Raw genomic sequence first — 20,282 nt, 5'->3', positions numbered from 1 at the left:
ATCTCATCCTTTATAAATAAGGCAGAGTTTCGTACTTTTAACACCAACTGGCTGAGTCTGAGAGGCAAAGAGATAAAAGCCATTTAACAAAAACAGTCAGCTGAAAATTAGTGAAGGGCTCACCAATGAAAACGAATGCTGTAATATTGCAGAGACATCGAGGAGGAGGATCTGCTTATCCAGTGTGACACATTTGAGGAGTTCAAAATTGAGGATGATGAGGAATTATTAAGGATATGTGATGGGATAAACATGAATGATCATCATGAGGTCTTTTCATCCCTCTTCAATAAAGTAAGTTTCCCCTTACATGGGGTGCGAGGCCACACAGTGGCAAAATTAATCCACTTTGCTCTTGAGCCAGCCTTGCTGTGACAGAAGCTGCTCTGTCTTCCAGGTGAGCCGCTCTCCAGTCTCTGTCCAGCTGCTGTCCATCCTTCAGAGCCTGCTGCACTTGGAACCATCTCATCACTCCAGCCTCCTGCTGTGGGAGTCCTTGGATGCCGTAGTGAACAGAGCCCTTTTACTCGCCAATGACGGTAAGAATGACATATCCATCCAGCCTTGCATTCTCCTCCTGTTTTCCTTTGTCCCATATAAATCTTTCCCCAATGTGCAGGAAATAATCTGTGGGACTTGGTAAGAGCTGAACAGAGGTTGGGACAAAGCTACAACTTCTGTATGAGGTCAAGTGAAGCTTCATCCATGTGGGTGGCCGCATTTAGCAGTGGGCTTCGGATTTCCAGTCTTGTTTTAATGGTTAATCCCTGAGCTTTGGCTCATGGAAGTCAGTAGGAATCTATCCTCACTGGCATCCTGCCACTGGTGCTGGCCTGTCTTGCTGGCAGGTTTGCTCAAAAGTGTTTGTGGACTGGGCACATGGGAAGAAAATTTCCTAGAAGCCAAAAGAGTGGTAGTGTAAAGCGACACCAGGAAATGGGCTCTCCATGGCTCCAGATTTGCTGCTTGGTGAGGGATGAATAGCATGACCCAGCTTGTGGGCCTCATTCCCTTCCCTGACCCTGACTCGTTTCTCTAGTCCAAGGGAACACAGTTGAAGAAGTCATTGAGAGGCTGCTGTCTATCAAAAAACATCCAAACAAGCACAAGCGAGCTGAAAACCGCCTGTCTGGGAGCGCAGCTGGAGGCGTCCAGGGCGAACCAGAGCCGTGTGCACGTGCAGCTCGGTGTCCAGTGGGATCATCAAACCCCACCAGGCCACCAGTGACATCCTCAGGGCCGCTGACCAATGAAAAGATCTCATCCTGCCAGTTCACAGCCTGCTGTGCTCTGCCAGAGAAATCTAACCCTCCCTCCAACACTGCTCCCAACCCAGCGCCTCCAGCCCCACCACCTCTACCCTCTGGCACAGCAGCCGTGAACCCCACATCCCCCATGACAAATACACCTCCAGCCCCTCCACTCCCTGGCATCCCTCCACCTCCACCCCCATTGCCTGGCATGGGGGGCATTCCCCCTCCTCCTCCTCCACCTCCTCCACCATTGCCTGGCATGGGGGGCATCCCTCCTCCTCCACCTCCATTGCCCGGCATGGTTGGTATCCCTCCTCCTCCACCTCCATTGCCTGGCATGAGTGGAATTCCACCCCCTCCACCTCCATTGCCTGGCATGGGTGGCATTCCTCCCCCTCCACCCCCATTGCCTGGCATGGTTGGTATCCCACCCCCTCCACCCCCATTGCCTGGCATGGGGGGCATCCCTCCCCCTCCACCCCCATTGCCTGGCATGGGGGGCATCCCTCCCCCTCCTCCCCTCCTCCCTGGCATGACAGGAGATCACATAGAAGCTGTAGTGGCCTCCCAGTTCAGCTGCTCCCTGGGCTTTAGCAGGCCTCCCCGCAAGACAGTGAAGACACCAACACTGAGAATGAAGAAGCTGAACTGGCAGAAGCTGCCCTCCAATGTGGTGAGAGGTGGGTGCTTCTGGCATAAAGCCACTGCTGCTTTAGGGGTGCTTTACACTGCTGCTTTTGATTTCCAGGGGAAGAAATACTATCTTAAAGTTTGTCAGATGTAGTTACTCTGTTTAGATACAGAACTTCCCTGCTTTCCTTTACTTTTGACCTATAGAGCTGATATAAAAGTAACATGAAACTACTAATGTAATAGTAACTATTCCAACTGAATTAGTACTTTGGAATAGCTTGTTTATAACTAAAATACTTTGAAGTAAAATACTTTGAAGAGAAAGGGATGGGAATATTTTCCTAATTCACCATGACATGCCTTAGATCAGGCTCTGATCTGAGTTCCTCAAACTTCTATTACCCAGCTCATCTGTGCTTGTATCTGGGTATATTAAAGTCATGAGTAAGAGTGCATGTGAGGATCACATCACATATCTCTTGATTTTTGGGTTACATTTCCCTCTACTAGTGGATTCAAAGTGGAGCATGAAATGTGAGAAGAAGCTGGTACAAGCTGTGTCAGCTTTGTCCTAGACAAGTAAGGAAGGCATCCACTGCATGAAAGTAGGCAGAGGTGAAATCTAAATAAGGCATGTCTTCAATCACAAGAGCAGTAAAATGTTGGGATTATTTCAGTAGAGGCTTCTACAGGCATGTTAGGGTGATGATTTTTTTTAAGATATATGAAATTGCAGTAGAAATAAATTCAAGCAGTCCTGTAGCTAGCATTATAAAGGGAGACTTGAATATAAAATGAAAAATGGAGAAGGACGTAGTCAGAAAATGACCAAATTGTGCCCAGTCCCTCTGTTAGGACACAAGGAAGCAAAAATAATATCAACCAGGGCATAGAAATGAAATGTCTGAGATCCTTGTCCTGCTGATGTAGTTTGCCCACCATGGAGGAAAACACAGTTTTACAGGGAGGGATGGGGCTGTACAGCCCCTGTATTCCCAGTGCTGCCTCCCCTTACCAGGGCCTTTGGATCCCACCTGTGGCACTTGCCCCTCCTCAATAATGACCATTTATCCAGGACTAATATGTCTCTTTTTATTTCATTCACGTTCTGAAGAGTGTCTCTGCTAGCAGCTCACCTTGCCCCAGGCAGCGGGAGCTTTCAGCTGTCCCTGCAGCCAGTCTGAACACTTCTGAACACTTTGTCTCTCTTTCAGAGAGCCACTCAATGTGGGCTTCTGTGAGCAGCAGCAGCGAGGAAACGATAGAGCCCAACTACAGCAGCATTGAGCAGCTGTTCTGCTTCCCACAGCCAACCCCCAAGGAGAAGACAGCAGCACCAGTGAAGGCAGAGCCGAAGGAGGTGAGGAGACCCCCTCGTTTTTTCAAGTAAAGATCCCTGCAGACAGCTCATCTAATATGAGATATCTTCTTTTTCTTTAATGAAGATCACATTTTTGGACTCCAAGAAAAGTCTCAATTTGAACATATTTTTGAAGCAATTTAAATGGTAAGATATGGCCAGTTTTCGTGACAGTTGACAAAACTTTGAGCAGGTTTTGCAGTATCTGGAAGGTCCTCGCGAAATCTGTTCTAGGCAATGTGCTTTGGTGTCCATGCTACTAAATCATCTGAACATTCCCCATTTTGTCCTACACTGTCTTTAAAATACCGAGTTTAGGGGTTTATTTATGTTTTACATACAACTTCCCCATATGTTGGCAAAAGAGTTACATCTCCATTTTACAGATAAAGTTGTGGCACAGACTCTTAGGGCGACATAGACTGTGAGACACCTGGAGGTCAAATCCCTCCTCAAGTCAGGGCCAATAGACAGATGAAGAGTTCAATTTTCTTTTAAGATAAAAAAAAGCTCAGAGACAAGATCTCAGTTGCAGGATTCATCTCTGGCCTTGAGTCATTTGATTCAGGGCAGAAATAAGATTTGAGTCATAGCAGGGATCCAGGTCCTGACTCTAAGTTAACTGTGGGGAGATACCTTTCCTTTTGGATTATTGTGACTCATTACTAGGGAAAGCACTGACTGCTTGCACAGATAAATGTCTTGGTAGTGTGTGATAGTTGAAAAGTGGTCTTTGGTTGATGGCTGGCTCTGCTCCTCCTTCCTGCAGCTCCAATGAAGAGGTGACTGCCATGATCCAGAATGGGGACCGCACCAAGTTTGATGTTGAGGTTCTGAAGCAGTTGCTGAAGCTGCTCCCTGAAAAGCATGAGGTCAGAAGGAAAACAGAACCCTTGGTTTATAGAGCTGAACACATAGTGCAGCCCTGCAGTCTTGATTCTTTATTTTTCATTAGATAGAAAACCTGAAGGCCTTCAAAGAAGAGAAATCAAAGCTAGCAAATGCAGATCAGTTCTATCTTCTCCTCCTTCAGATTCCCAGGTAAGGTTGTTGGTCATGAACTTCAGCCCAGTCTGTTTCTTGATTTACCTCTGGGAAATTTAAGTTTCTTTATAGGAGCCTCACAGACCAACACTGATAGATATAAATGGTGGATTCCCCCTTCCCCCTTGGAGCTATCCCTTCCCGTGTTACCCTTAGATGATCTTCCTGATCCAATACCTCCTCTCCCTCTCAGGGGCTCAGGGTCAGATCTGCCCAAGGATGCTCCATAACTTAGTGAAAGGCAGTGCCAAGAAGGGGAAACTTCTCTTTGCTGACCACGATGCATCAGCAGAACTTGCATCCCTGCTGGTCTTCAGGGCAAGCAGCAGCCCCTTGCCTCCCTCCACAGGCCACACCAGTGGTTTGGTGTGGATGTGGTTGATAGCAGTGTTGTAGGGTGGCATGGGCTTGCTGGTGCTGTGGGAAGGGGGCTGCAGTGCTGGCTGAGATCCCAGTGCCTTTATGCTGTGAATCCATCTCCACCCTTAGCTACCAGCTGCGCATTGAGTGTATGCTGATCTGTGAAGAGACCACCGTCGTGCTCGACATGATTCAGCCCAAAGCTGAAGCCATCCGGAGAGCCTGTGAAGGTACAGATGGCCTGAGCTTATTTCTGCATCTTATTTAAGACAGGAAATTTTAACCCCCACAAAACTCCCCTGGAGCTCTGCAGTATTAATACCCAAAACCCAAAGAACTGCTGTGTGGTCTATTCACTGGTTTGCTGCAAATGGGATCCAGATTAGGTATCTCCACTGATGGTCAAAGCCCTTAACAGGACCTAAGATAGTTTTCTCTCACCCTCATCCTTTTCTTTCTGTAGCAGATGTATTCCTCTGAAACACTTTGAATGGTGAAGTGCTGGAAGTTCATCAGCCCTTTCAAAGGAGCTGAATTTAGACAGCAGAGCTGGCTGCACTGCAGCTAATTCATCCATCCAGCATTATTTCCCAAATTAAGAGCTTCATACAGCAATTTTCTCTGCTGTCAGAAAAGCCTACCCCAAACTTCCCCTGAAAGTAGCAATGCTTTAGTATTTTCCTGCCTAGAAATGGAACCAGAAGAAAAAGATTGTTATTTTGGGTTATAAATTGCTGATGCTCCCATATGGTGAGTACACAGAAAGTTTATGCAATAGATTTTGGTTTCCTGTGGCAGAAACCTTTGGTCCCACTCCTCTGAGAGCAGAGTGCTCCTCTTGGCACTGTCAAGTGTCGCCTGTCTTACAGAGCCAGTTCCCCCAACTCCTGCTGAGGGTTTCTCCAGCTGGCATTACAGCTGTCTGCTGGGATAAATTGAAGAATCCCCTGAAGTGACTTCCCAGCAGCCCAGTTGTTCCTTTGGAGCTGTTCCTGCCTCAAAGCTGAGTGCTTCAGAAAGCACAGCACTGCAGCAGCCTGTCATAAGAGCAAGGACAGGGACTGTACCCTTCATATCTGGTCGATAATCACCTCTACCATGAGAGACCAGGAACAGGGTGAGCGTGTCTGGTTTTAGCAGCTGGCAGGTGATCATAGGGCAGTCAGAACTGGCTTCACAGCACAGCTAAATGAAGTTGGCAAGATTAAATTCACAGCCCAGTTACCCTTGCCCACACTGGGAAACTTGCAAGGAAGGCAGGACTTTGATTGCTGTTAGTGAAGAGGGTCCAACTCCAGGTTATTTGCCATTAGGAAATGAGAGACCAGTTGTAAAGAAAGAAACATAAATCAACAAAGGCTTTTACAACCCATAGAACTGAAATTTACATAGAATCAGTTTCTCTGCTGGTTGGGCATTGGGCTGCAAAGCCAAAATACCAGATTTGATTTAGTGGAATTCAGAATCCCAATTTCAATGCAGTTTAGGAAATGTTCTGGTGTAACACAGGCTTTTGATTAAAAGGCCCTTATGTTTCTCAGATCTTCTGACCAGTCATCGCCTGCCAGTCTTTTGTCAGCTGATTCTCAAAGTTGGAAACTTCCTGAACTACGTAAGGACTTTTTTGTCTTCTCCTTCCCCCATTACAGTCTGTGAATGATCTCCTTTAGGGTTGTAATTTGGATGGACACAGGAGTTATATCTGCTTTTTTCCTCTCTTGCAGGGAAGTCACACAGGCGATGCCGATGGGTTTAAAATCAGCACTTTACTCAAACTAACAGAAACCAAAGCAAACCAAACCCGCATTACCCTGCTCCACCATATTCTAGAGGTACCACTGCCAAGTCCTGCACAGTAGGGAAGAGGGAGGGTTTTATGACAGATGAGACATTTCTCCTGCTCTGCTCTTGGCTAATGCCACATCCTCATACTCACGTCCTCCCTGGCAAACCCCAGAGTGTCACAAGTCAGGAGTGTTTGAATCACTTTGGTGACTGTGGTGGAGGCTGCTTGTGGGCACTGCTCCTTATTTTAAGACTTGCTCTGCTTCCCTCCAGCATCTTTTCCCACAACATCTGCAACTTCCTTTCATATTTGTGCAATCTGCACATCAGCAGCTGCAAACCACAGAGCACAAAGCTGTCCTGGCTCATCTGTACCCATTCAGCCTTTCTGCCTTTCCATGGACTTTCTTTCCAGACTATGCTCAGGTTTTTCATGCTTCTCTCCAAGCCCCCATGGCTTTCCTATTCTCTGCAATGCTGTTTTTATCTTTTTTATCCACGCCCTGCTCTGCCACCTTCATTCATCAATGTCCCTTGGTTTCAGTTATGCATGTTCAAGCCCCACTTTAGCTGGCAGTAGCTTCAGCAAGGACAGCTGTGAAAGTAGAAAATGCAATTAAGATTCAAGGCCTCTTAGTACCCTTCTGGGACCGTAGGAAGTGACAGATTGCATCAAACCACAGTCCTGCCTCCCTCCATGCTCAAGAAGAGCTCTGCTTTGCTTTGAACTATGAGTATTTCTCAGGGTTCAGCATTCTTCTACGTTTTTATAGCCAGAGTAAATGCCTTTCCTCTCTAAATGTGCAAACTACAGAGAGGGAGGCAGTAGCAGAACAAAGCACAGTCATCCTTCCTGGACATTTCTGTCCAGCTTCCCCTCAGCTCCTGCCACACACCAAATAACACTTCTTTCTTTCTTCCTCTTCAGGAAGTAGAAAACAGCCACAAGGACCTACTGGAACTGCCAAAGGATCTTGAATATGTTTCAAAAGCAGCAGGGTAAAATTGTGTGTCACTTCCTTTGAATTAAAAACAAAAATAAATCCCATGCACATCAACAATGTAGCAGAAATTAGGACACACACAGCTGGTATACAGATTAACAAGATGGCATCTTACATAGTTTTAACTGAAAGATTTAGTTGATTAATGTTGAAAGCCCTTTAATATATAATAATTCTACTACAGCTGGCAACACTTAGGACTGAAATTTGCAGAACAGTCAGTTAAGACTGCCTCCCAGACCCTTCTGAAATGTGAACTGCCGTTGTGGTGGATGGAGCTGGTGAAGGCCAGCTACCCAGAAGCATTTCTGAAGTACCTCCAGGCAGAGAAAGTGAGCTAATGCTGGACATGGCAGGTAGAGAACAGCCTTTTGAATGGGTGAGCTTTTTTTGGCATTCATCTACCCAATACACAAAATTGTAGGTAGGCCTGGCAGCCTTTCCATAAGTACTGTGGAGGGGGGAAGAAGTTTTCCATGAGTTTGGGCTGTATAGAGAGTTCAGAGCACAGGGTTCAGTTCAGTGAAGTGCTGGGAAGCAGAGGGGTGGCCAAACCACAAGTTCAGACTTGTCCACTCCTTGGTCAGCTCAAGATGCAGGAGTGTCAGCTAATGGAAGGGTTCTGTGTGATTTCAGGATTAATCTTGATATTATACGCACGGAGTCTGGTACCAATTTAAAGAAGCTGCTGGAGCTTCAGCGGAAAGTCTTATCATCAAATGAGGATGTGAAACAACAGTATGAGAAACCCATCCAGGTCAGTAATGGAGCTGCCTCAGATCTCCCCCATTACACACAGAGAGGTGCTGCATGGTACATCTGCAGCTGAGGAGCCTCATGAGAGGGGAGAAAATATTGCCACATCCATGCTCTCAGATTTGGAAAGGGGCTGCAATGCCACACAACCCAAATGTGCATTTGCCAGCTGCACCCCAAACCTAGATACCTTTGGTGAGGCCATTTCTTAGGGTGTGTGCCCCAACTGCTCTGTCCATGCTTTTGTGTGACTCCTTACTTTAAGAGAAAATGGTCATCTGTGTGGATCACCAGAGTGAAGCCCTTTGCTTGGGATTAAGCTTTGCATGGAGCTTTCCATGTCTTACTCAAGCCACCCATGTAAATTGGCACAGCACAGTTGCCAAGAGTAAAGATCATCTACAAATCTTAATTTCATCCCACCTGTTTCCCTAAAGCTCTGCTGCATTTAAAAGCCAAGACCCAGAGTCCTGCTCTAAGCTCTAATCCTTTCTCTGTGAGTGCACTTCACTCGTTGTCCTCTGGATGGTGTTTTACGGTGTGCATTTAATGTGTTTCAGGACAGCATCGATGCCTCCAGAAAGCTGGAAGAAGAATTTGAAACCATTGAAAAGAAGAGAGAAGAACTTGCAAATTATCTCTGTGAAGACCCAAGCAAGTTGTCCTTAGAGGACATATTTAGCATCATGAAGACCTTCAGAGATCTCTTCATCCGAGCCCTGAAGGTTGGCATCTGCACACAGGATGCTGAGCATCCCTAGTGCTGGTAGCTGCCTCCACTCTGATGGACAGGGGTGGGATGGGCACCCAGTGCAGGGGGGAACCTGGTTACGGCCTCCTGCTTTTGGCACTTGGCATAAGGTTCCCCAGTGAAGTCTGATCCCTCCTCCACTGCATCCTCCTGCAGTTCTGGTGCTGCTGGGCCTGGCCCAACCACCAGGGATTTGTGATTTTGGTGCAACTTTAGCCGCAGAGCCACAAAGATTTTGTGACTTTTGGGCCAAGCGTGCAAGTTTTAGAGAAAGGGGCTTACAAAACTTCACCCTTTGCTCCTACCTGAGCAAACAGGCTCAGAAGGGGGATATGTAGTAAAAAAGCCACGTGTTTGGGAACAGTATTTGGCTTCAGTATCTCCCATTTTCACCTCAGCTAGAGGTCAGGCAGATGAGCACACTGCAGGGAGCTGTGTGAGGCATATCACCACTGCCACTTCCACTTGGGACGTGGCAGAGTCCTGGACAAGTCAGTGGTCCCCTCTCACCATTTTGGTAATACAGCCCCTATTCCCAATGCCCATTTTATTTATTGCCCAGAGTGAGGCCAGAATTTCTCTTCCTTCATCTATAGCTCTGCTTTCTCTTCATCAGCTTCTCTAGCAGGCATTTACCCAACCTTCTCATACCACTGTTACCTCACTGCAGGAAAACAAGGACAGAAAGGAGCAAGCTGCCAAAGCAGAGAAGAGGAAAAAACAGCTAGAAGAAGAAGAGGGGAAGAGACAGAAGGGAGAAAATGGAAAAGTCAGTGAGTATCTGAAATGGCTTCAAAAAATAGAGATGGAGCCCTAGGAGCTCTTTGGTGGTCCTACTTTAATGGACCAGTAGTGGTAATTTATTTTGTAGGCTTCCAGGTGCTGGCTGACTAAAGGCTTTTAGGTGTCTTACAGCCATAGCTAAGAAGTGACTTTCCACAGTTGCAGCTGGGCAGAGAAGTTAATTTTAGGTTTGCTGACTGAACAGCAAAGAAGAAAGAAAACCACCACAAATTAAATATTTCAGTTAACTTTTTCAGTTTCTAAACATAACTTTTGAATCCCAAATCTAAAAAGAAACATTTGACTTATCCACCATCCAAGATCCCCAAATACACTTGAATAGTCTATCTTTACCACAGTTGTCCCAAAAATCTTGCATGTTACTTAAATATGCCTTCTTCTGGATGAAAATGAAAGGCTGAAAAATATAATTGGAAGAATCTGAGAGGTAAGAAAAATCAGAGTTATTTTTCCTCAAAAAAAAAAATAAAAATAGTTCCCACCAACATCCATAAGAAACAGGGAATAAACATTTCAAGGTCATGGTATAACCAGGGACATGTCCAGGCAGAGCTGGTGCCACTGGTGCCAGGCTGTAGCACCAAGACTTGGGAGCAAATTCCTTGTCTTCAGCCAGGATATGCTGCTGTGGGATCGTGGAGCACGGGCTGCTCCCAGGCCTGGCGTAGGTGCTTTGCTCCTGCCCAGTGGTTGCTTGTTCTGGGACAGCAGTAGCCACCTCCAGCAGTGGCATCACTGCAGTCTTCTCCTGCCGTGTCTCATGGGCAGATTTAACACCCATCTCTCTCTCTCCCAGTCAAGAAGGGGCTGATGAAGCAGGAGGAGGTGTGTGTCATCGACGCTCTGCTCGCCGACATAAGGAAAGGGTTCACGCTGAGAAAGACAAAGAACAGGCACGAGTCAGATGCAGTTCCTAAACCCTCGTCTGCAGAGAGCTCAGAGGAAAGCCAGTCTGGTAAGGACACAGACCTGACTGTACCTGCAGCTATTCATTCCCATGTGCCTCTGAGCCTGAGCCAAGTATGCACCAGCAAGAAGCCTTTGTGTTTGCATTTGGGGCATTTTATTTAAGAAGACATTGCAGCCAGTGCCAAGCTGTTGCTAGCCAGGTCTGTCACAAAATTAGCAGGAATTTGGAGCTGCATGGCCCTGCATCTGTGTTGATAAACCCTCTGAGATGCTTGACCCAGGTGTCAGTCATGATACCATGCTGATGGGGCACTGCTGTCATCCCCACATAAGTCCCCTCCATGCTCTCAAGTCTCAGTAGCACAGTGTGTTTCTGCCTTGGAGACAGCTCCATCCCATCTTAGTCTACACTTGGGAGACTGAAGAAGCCCTTTAAAAAAGAAACCTTATTTGCAGAAGTACCCAAGTTCTTTAGGTGCTTGTGAGGAGACAGCCCATGGGTTTAGCTTTTCTTTGGTCTCTTGACCTTGATGTCAGTGCAGTTAGGCAAGGCCAAGGACATTGGTCTATCCATGGCTCTCCTTGACCTGCTCTGTAAGGGCAGGTTAAGGCTGGCTCATGAGCTGCCTTGAAGCCCTCACACAGCCAAGCCAGCAGTCCAGGCTGGTCCAGAACCTCACAGGCAGCTTCTCTCTTCCTGATGCAGACTTTCAGGCTTCCTTGCAAATCCCAGAGCTTCCATGGAAATGAGCCATTTTGCAGAAAACACACATTAACACCTGCTGAAAACAAATCAGGGGCTTTGCTGAGCTGGAGCCTGTGAGTCCAGCCAGGGTGACCACATGGGTATAAGGAGAGGAGGTACAGGGAGGATAAACTGGTGCTGCCTCTGCATAGCTGCTTTAGGGTCAGTGCTCCCTCCACAGGCAGCTGCTAACCTGTAACCTCTGCAGGGTAGGTGCATCTTGGTTGATTTCTGGTGAAACTGATTGAGTGTTTTCTGTTTGAAGGAAAGAGCATTAAGGATCCTCAAGCAGCAGAGAAGCAGGTTGATGACAAGACCAAGCAAAACAAGGATGATCATCCCTCAGAAAGCACTCCTCCCTCAACCACTGCCCCGATGGAGACAGGTGGAGGTGTTACAAATGGTTCAGCTTCAGGCCAGGTATTGTCTGAAAACAGTGCTGGAGGAAGTTTGCCACTGGAGTCCCAGACCAAAAGCCCCTCAGTGAGTATGGTGGAAGCTGATGGAGCCAGTCAGACCATGCTGGGCTCCGGGATGGAGCAGGCAAACAATGTGGAAAGCCTCCAGCCCAGCACAAAGAGCGGCTCCTTTGCCTTCTCTGTGGCTGACATAGGCACAAGGATAAGCTTTGTAAGCAGCAGTTCAGCCTCTGCTCCAAGAGACCAACTCAGCTGGACTAACGGGTCCATGTCAGGAGGCCAGGACAAGGAATGCCCCGCTGATGGCTCAGAGGGTGCTCAGCCTGCTCCCTGCAGTGAGGCTCAGCAGGCAGAGTCAAAAGAAATGGCCAAGGAAAATGAAGACCCTGGTACAGACTCGCTGTTGGACACCTCTCAGGACAAGTCCTTCTCAGAGGAGCCGGCCACCGACTCCTCTTGTTCAGCAACACTTCCCCCAGAGCAAACCCACAGCGAGAGGGAAAAGCAGAGGCCATCGGGGAAAAGGAAGAAGAAGAAGAGGCACAGCAAAAACTACTCAGGTACCTATTTTATAAATAGCCCTCAGGGACTGACTTAAATGTGAGAGCCTTCCTGATATATTTGTATGCACTTGTTTCTTTCCATTTCGAGGCCCAATGCCCCCTGCCCCTAGAGTCACACTGTTTCATGCAGCAATTATATTTTTTAAAACCTGAAAGAGCTTTAAGAAGAAAAACACAAGCACAGTTCATTCTGGTGACATGTATAAGTAGTTTATAAAGGAGTAATGATGAATCAATAATTAAAAAGCCCATTACACATACGCAGTAAAGATGGCAATAAGCACATCTGTCAAGTGTGCTAAAGACAGCTACAAGGCACGGTTATGTGCAAACAAGAGCTCCATTAGGCTCCAGAGCAGTGATTAAGAGCAGTTAATACTGGGTACTTAATCAGCAATCACCCCCTCTGAACTACTTATAAACACATAAAAGCAGTAACATCAATGCTGCCTTGGGGTTGTTTGGTTTTTCCCCTCATTGCAACAGCACTTTGCCTGACAACCTTCCCCAGGGGTACTTTAGGTGGCTTCTAAACATTAGGCCCTCAAAGCATCGCTGCAGAGGGAGGAGGGAAGGTCAGTCACTGAAAAAGAGCATCTTGCTGCTGCTTCTACCAAGAATCCATCCTCCAGCTGGGCTGCCCTGCTGGGGCTGGGAGGGAGCTCAGCTGCTGGAGCCACACAGGCCCCCTCTTCATACCAAAAATCTTCAGCCAGTCCCAAACCTGGCAAGAGGGTCCAAGTCCTTTAGATCCTTTTCCCCTTGGGTGGGTACCTTAATCCCACATTGGAGATGCCTCGTAAGGAAGACAGATGGGTCTGTCAGCCTTTAGAACTTAAAATGTACTTTCCAAAGCCTGTTTCCTGCAGGATGCTGAGGTCAAACAAATGGGCAGGCAAATGGGAAAGTCTCTTTTTGATGTTTTTCCTTTCAAGGAGAGTGGAGGAGAAGGGAAAGGAGGGTTTGAATACCTATTGCTGAGAAAGACAGCATAGATTGAGCAGCAACCACAGAGGGATTTACCCTTTTAATGCAGCATGCCCCAGGGCTGTAGTTATTTACATTTCCAAACATGCTACTTTCCCCGAGTTAAAAACAAGCCAAGCCATTTCCTGTAACAGTGCTTCCCGAACTTGCTTCTCAGAAGGAGCAGAAGCTGCAGCAATAGGAGCATCCCATGCTCACAGCCCTCACAATTCTTTCCTGACACCTGAAATTAGGAGTTCTGGCTTAAGAGTTGACCCCAGCCTGCAAAAGACACAGGGTTCCCTGGACATCCAGGGATGGCATCAAGGGGGTTGGAACTAGGTGATCTTTAAGGTCCCTTCCAACCTAAACCATTCAAAGATTATATGTTCTTAGGAACCTCTCTGCTACTAGACAGTATTTTCATCATAAAAAGTTCCCTGTTGCTACCTTGGCCTTGCCATGATCAGATATATTTAGTGTCTCTCTTTTGTTCAAAAGCAGAGGTTGAGACTGATACTGGAGATAATAAAACAAAAAAAGATTGTGTGGCACAATGAGGTATGTAAACTCACAAAGGTCTTTTTTTTTTGTGAACTAACCACAGCACTGGGACTTCACAGACCTAATCTGTATTCAGCATGTCACCGAAGCTTTGTCTTTGTGTCTAATCACAAACACATGTGAAATAAATTTGTTACTCTGATTTTTACTCTCCAGGGTGTTGATCTTGCGTTGAGTAGAGTCAGTGCTGATCTCCATTCAACACAGGGTCACAGCCCACATGTTTGTCCTCTGTGTCAGCAGCAGCCAAACTGCTTCTCCCTGCAGATAATTAAAAGCCATTATTCTAACCAAACAATCAAACTTCATGTGATGAACAAAGTCCTTGCTTTGATCACATTATTTTCTCAAAAACTGTAAAAATGCAATTTCAGTACCTACCTCCAGCAAAGAACATTTGGTTTGCTTGTGGGCACTGTTTAAATGTGGGTATCTGGAAAAGGGAATAAAACACTGGACCCAGGGACAAATACTAGCTGGAGCAAGATACCAGCTCCCACTCAAAGCTAAATTCAACTCCAGAGTTGCACACAAGTTCCCTGCATCCTTCACTGATGCTGGCAACATATGGTTGCCCCTCAAAAGGAGTTCCAGGGTGAGACTTTCATTTGCAAAACTTGCCCTGTTTTTACAGCAAGTGGAAAGAAAAGCAAGAAAAATAAACAAGTGAAACCCCCACTGTACTGAAATTGCATAGTTACGCATTGTCCTTTCCATGCTGATGAGCATCTCTTATGAACTAAATCAATATCATCAAATCGCTCTTTGTCTTGTTTCCTGAAAGGAATGTATTTATTCTCCAACATCCCCAGTTCCCTGGGGCTAGGAGCCCAGCTGGGAGTCCTGCTCTTGCACAGAGACAGGAGGAATCTGTGCAGGATTTCCCCACAGGACTGCTTTTGTTCCTGCACCTGGAGCATCACTTGCCAGCAAGAGAAAATGGGATATACATTGGGCAGTTACAGTCCTGACTACTCCTGCCCTCCTTTTGACCCTGCAGTGCCATAGGATTACATGAAGTGGAAGTAGCTCTGTTGGTTTAAAAATCCTAAGGAAGATTTCCTGCAGGAACAGAAAATAGTAACAATGAAGTGAAAAGTACACGAGGACCAGTGGACACTCTGCATTGGAAGCGTAGCTGGAACCATGAGCTAAGCTTAATTCAAGGGGTTTTTAAAGCATGCAGGCTTAAAAAATGTCATATTTGGAAAACAAACAAAAACAAACAAACAAACAAACAAAAAAAAAAAACAAACAGTTTTGCTTTGTCCTAGGAAGTCATAGAAACACAACACAGAGGAATGCATAAGCATACAGTACTTCATGAAATGACCAAGTCAGGCAGGAGTTTCACTGCATCCTTGGAATGCTGTGCCTGGCATTGCACCAGCAGAGCCTGCCTGGGATTTGATGCCAGGAGGGCAGAGATGAGCTGCACCTTGAAACCTGCACTTCTCTTTTTCCTCTTCTTCTGTATGTCACACAGCAAGGGCAGCAGAAGCAAAAACCTATTTGCTTCTCTTAGTCAGAGAGCTTCCTCTCCCAAATGCAGCTCCAGTCTTGAAGAGACAGATAAGACAGAACTTCCTGATAAGACAAATTCAGCAAACCTAGAGTGTTACCAATCAATATTCTTTCCTAGGATCTTCCACCTGATTTTTTTTTTTAATTTTATCTTTATTTTATGTTTTGTCCCAAGCATACATGGTCTGTTCAAGTCCCCACTAGTTCTCTTTTGGAACAGGATTTTTTTTTTTTTTTTTTTTTTTTTTTTTTTTTTTTTTTTTTTTTTTTTTTTTTTTCTGATGGATTTGCTGCTGTGGAAGTTAATGGGTCTCAGTGAAGCCACAGGAATCTTCTTCTTTCTTGTGCAGATCCAGATGCAGGGATCAAGACTCAAGCCCCTTATGAGTTTTTAGAGCTTCCCTAACAGCAGCAGATGGCAGGAGCAGCCTGTGACTCTGGGATAATATTTCAGAGCAGTGAAAGACTAATCAGCTACTGGGTTCTTGCCTCACCTTGACCATATCTTGTTATGCAGCATTTTCTGTAATAATGTTAATGTCTTTAAATGTCAGATTTTGCACCTCAAGAGTGGTATCCCACATTATATTCATGTTCTTGAAAGAAATGGTTTAGCTGTTTTTCCTCTGGAATCAAGGCATTGGTGCTCACATTGGTTGTGTGCACCCTGGTAACATCTCAACTTATTTCCAGCCAAGTCCAGAAAGTGCTTGAAGAATCATTTTATAAAGGTGACAGTAAAAGAGAGGAGAGACTGTACAAACAGCTGAACTCAAGAGAGCTGCTCTTTGAATTTGCCTGCCTTAGACCCTAGAGAATTCCTACAGAGAAATGTTCATATCTGTTCATCTCCCCTTTTTGTCCCATCTTCATGTCACTTGGAATGGTTAAGGGAAAGAAAAGCCTTGAAAGCACAAGTCCAAAAGCAACTGGGCTTCAACAACTGGGCTTTAGCAATTTCCCTGCTCAGAAATCTACTTGATTTATTCCTTAGAAAATAAAAGAATAACCAAACACTGAGTACAGGCCAGCTCAGAGACCACAGCCTCATGAAGAGTGAGGGAAAGGGCAGAAGGGCAGCTATGACATGTACATGGCACAGTGGCACATCAGCTTCCCCTGCAAGGACACAGAAGGGATTGGGAGTCCAGGTTTTCCTTTTGTTCTTCTGCAGACCCAGTATTGTCTGTGGGCAGTTTTTAAATGGACTCTGAGAATATCATCAATCTAATGCTCATCTTTCTGCTAGGCTTTTGCCTTCATGTCTGCCTTTAGAAATGGTATTTGATTCAGTTATGCAGTGAGACAGACTACAGTGTGCTGCCCCATCCTTCTGACAGCCCTGCTAAATCCTCTAGATTTAGTTAGTCCAGCAATTTAATAAAAGGATATGTGTTATTGGACTAAACTTAAAAGTAAAGTTGCCCAAACTCTGGAACATCAGGATTGGTTTTGGAAATATGAGGCTTTTATTAAGTACATCAAACTACCTTTTTTTAGGTTATCTGCGGAACAGATGAAACTGATTTCCCTAGTAGCACCTCAGCCTTTAGATACACATGCATGCAAAAACACACTACTTTTGTTCATGGTTGCAAATAATTTGCATTTCCCCCTCTTCCTGCAGGTGTCATGGCAAGGCAGAAGGTATGAGAGAACCTTTCCCATGTCCCTGGAGTGCTGCCAGCTTCTGAGACTCCAGGTTCTGCATCAATGAAATGTCACCATGGACAACTTCTGCCCCATCAAGACCCACAGCCTCTGCTCAAGCAGCCTTTCACTCCCCTCCCCAGGACCTAAAGAGCCTCCCCAGAGACTTTGGACCCCTCAGCCTGTGCCTTGCACTGGGCACCTGTGGGGTCAGGGGATGGTTCTGTGCATGGTGGGGATGAAAGGGTCAGACCTGTCCTGGAAGCCAAGTCTTTCAACCTGCTCTAAGGCCAAACTCCTCTTGAAATGACAGCTGAGTGTGGCCCAAGAACAGACTGCAGTATTTACCCCTCAAAGAAGTGTTAAAAACAGCAGTGCCTCAACTAAACTAACAGTATAAATTAAGCAGTGGCTGTACCATCACAGGTGAAGGTGTGTTAAGTCCCTCTTCTCATCGCCCACTGACAACTTACATTGGACCAGGTCCAAGGCCCAGATTAGACAAATGTATTTTTACTCTCAATCACTGAAAGCAAAGGAAATTGGTTACAGGGGGGAAAAAAAAGTAAAACAAAAAGTATGTATTTTAGTAAACATATGGCCATATAAACAGTGTCTGGTTCTTACATGATGCTTCTGTGCAATTATGTTGAAGTGCATCAGTAGTCTTAAGTAGTCTTGTAACACATGCTGATGCATCCATCAACTTTTGCAGAACCAGAGCCCTGGTTTCTCTTACTAAAGCAAAAGGAAGAGGTTTTCCAGAGTGCTCTACTGGACACATCTTCAGCTTATCCTATAGCAAATCTCTGGGTTTGACTTCCATTGTCAGCTGCTTGTACTCAAGAGTCTATGTCCAAGCTGCAGAACATGTGGAATCATGTTACTTTGGCTTTAAAACTGGGACTGTGCAGTATTGTGTTTTCAAAATTCAGAGCTTTATTTCTCAAGTTTTGTAATAACACTGTATAATAATTTTGTACATAGCTGTCCATTTAAAATGATCTGTGTTTGTTGAATGGTGTGATATGTGCTGAAACATAAATCCAGTGGAAGAGCTGGGTACATTTCAGAACTGTTCATTTATATGGTAACTCACTGTGGCTAAACTAATGTGCAGGCTAAAGCTTATTTTGCTTTGCTTAATAGGACTTGTCAAGGCTATTTCTTGTAATACTGAAAACTTAGAAGTGAAACCAAGAATTAAATCACTGGTTTGCTTTAACCAAGGCATCACTATGAGCATATTGAGAACTGGTCAACAGAAGCAGAGATGAGTTGAAAACAGACACATGGGCAGGTTCAGTGCAGGAGACACTGCAGAGTAGCACAGCCCTGTTGCAACAGAAAACCCCATTCTTGATGGCAGAAGCAGGCATACTCTCAGCATTCCCTGTAGAACCATGTCACCCAGGTTTCATTTGCAGGACTGTCCCTATCACATCTGAAGTTTACCCTTTTTTCCAGTCTCAGACCACATCACCCAAGCACCATCCTTTTCCTCTTCAATCTTCTGCTCTTAGTTTAGACTCCAAGCTGCAAAAAACCTGAGTATTAAAGACAATTAACACATTTTCTCAGCTCTGTTTCCAGAAGAGCAGCAGGCTAGCAGTGCACAGGCAGCCTCCTCCTCACCACCCCACTGTTTGATCAATAGGAACAACATTTGGAGATGCAGGACTGAGGAACAAACTGAGGTTTTCTGGGTGTTACCAAGGGAACCTTTCCTGCTGATGCCCCACTGGCTGCTCACTTCAGATGGTACAGGATGTGTCCACTTCTCCATCTGGGTGTTTTGGCTTCCCTCATTTCTACCCAAAGAGAGCAGCTCATTTCTACAGCCAGAGTTTTTATTAATCTGTGTGCTTACCTTGGCCTTTAAAGAGAGGGTTTTTGACATTATCTTTCCCTTGCTTTCAAGAGTTTATGAAGAAATGGGTTATTTTGAGCCACCAGAGGCTCTTTGTTCAATAGTCATCTGTAAATTATCTGTTCAATCACATTCCAATCAGCAGACTCAAGCACAACATTTATAATTTATTGCTCCAGAGCAGCTCTGCTTCCATTACAGTGATTATTTAAGACAAACAGAAGAAAAGAATTAGAGCAGGTCAAAGATTGATATTCAACTGAGATGTGCATTTTCATTCCATTTATGAGCTTGAAATAAAGCTCATGATGCTGAAGATTTTTCCGTGGTTGTTAGACCAAATTAATTGCTGGTGAAAAGAATATCAAGGCCAATTCAACAGAGCTGTGGTCACTTAAGTCAACCATGAGTACAGACCTCAAAATAAGAATTCTTGTGGTGTATTACAGGAACTGCTCATGGAGTCTGGTTTGTAAACCAGGCTGTGACCACCACAGACTTCTTGCTGCCAAATAAATGCATATTCTGTAATTAAGCATTGGCTATATGATAAAATGAAAGTACAGGAGAAATCAGCAGAATTCCAAATATTTCACATCAAAAATCTGCTATGCTTAGTGAGATGGATTTTCAGAGTTAGTTTTTGAGGAGTTTTGGTTGGTTTTTTTGGGATTTTTTTTTATTTCAATACTGAAAATATTTCAATGTTTAGAATAAAAATAAATAATTGGTGAGTTTCCTTTCTCTGGTGAGGATGGGGAAGATCTGTGATTCATGAGAATTTATCCATCATAGCCCAATATTTTCCACATAGCACCTAAGCATAACTGTCATATATGTAAGTAATTGTCATATATGCTTAGTAATAATTACCAATGGTTTTGCTCTTCTGCCAGTTCCCTCAGTACTCTTGGGAGGATCCCATCCAGCCCCATGGATGTGTGAGTGCCTAAGTGGCACAGCAAATCACTGACCATTCCTTCCTGTAATGTGGGGGACCTCTTCTCTCTTTCCCTGACTGCCAGCTCAGGGAGATGGTTGCCCTGAGGATAATCAGTCTTACTGTTAAAGACTGAGCCAAAGAAGGCAGCTTTTTCCTCATCTGTGGTGATAATGTTCCCCTCCATATCCCATAAAGGATGGGGGTTTTCCTTGTTCCTCTTTTTCTGGCAGTATATTTATGGAAACACTTTTTATCATCTTTCACAACAGTGGCCAGATTGAGTTCTAGCTGAACTTCTGCCTTCCTAATTTTTTCTCTGCATGACATCTCACCATCCCCGTAAGTGTTCAAGAAACAACTTGATGTGACACTTTTGCTG

General features: G+C 45.2%; 1 protein-coding gene across 5 annotated transcripts in view; it reads left to right on the top strand.

Moving 5' to 3' along the window:
- Positions 1-19,984, top strand: part of INF2 (inverted formin 2) — a gene marked incomplete at its 3' end in the record, with an annotated part of 43,161 nt that extends 23,177 nt beyond the window's left edge. For 3 of the 5 annotated variants that reach the window (XM_083862702.1, XM_083862700.1, XM_083862701.1), the window contains exons 6-23: positions 153-294; positions 398-539; positions 1,040-1,933; positions 3,101-3,246; positions 3,332-3,393; positions 4,016-4,118; positions 4,202-4,287; positions 4,780-4,880; positions 6,192-6,262; positions 6,375-6,482; positions 7,364-7,434; positions 8,076-8,196; positions 8,756-8,920; positions 9,617-9,719; positions 10,547-10,705; positions 11,670-12,383; positions 13,854-13,913; positions 17,068-19,984. In XM_083862702.1, coding sequence (XP_083718828.1) covers positions 153-294; positions 398-539; positions 1,040-1,933; positions 3,101-3,246; positions 3,332-3,393; positions 4,016-4,118; positions 4,202-4,287; positions 4,780-4,880; positions 6,192-6,262; positions 6,375-6,482; positions 7,364-7,434; positions 8,076-8,196; positions 8,756-8,920; positions 9,617-9,719; positions 10,547-10,705; positions 11,670-12,383; positions 13,854-13,912 — 3,247 coding nt within the window. The remainder of the gene's footprint in view (positions 1-152; positions 295-397; positions 540-1,039; positions 1,934-3,100; positions 3,247-3,331; positions 3,394-4,015; positions 4,119-4,201; positions 4,288-4,779; positions 4,881-6,191; positions 6,263-6,374; positions 6,483-7,363; positions 7,435-8,075; positions 8,197-8,755; positions 8,921-9,616; positions 9,720-10,546; positions 10,706-11,669; positions 12,384-13,853; positions 13,914-17,067) is intronic. The other 2 variants (XM_083862703.1, XM_083862704.1) reach the window with 2 other exon arrangements.
- Positions 19,985-20,282: the final 298 nt, after the last annotated feature.

Source organism: Zosterops lateralis (genome assembly GCF_965231275.1).
Source record: "Zosterops lateralis genome assembly, chromosome: 6".
Taxonomy (NCBI): domain Eukaryota; kingdom Metazoa; phylum Chordata; class Aves; order Passeriformes; family Zosteropidae; genus Zosterops; species Zosterops lateralis.
The sequence above is the reverse complement of the archived record's forward strand: the minus strand, read 5'-3'. Positions and strand labels throughout refer to the sequence as shown.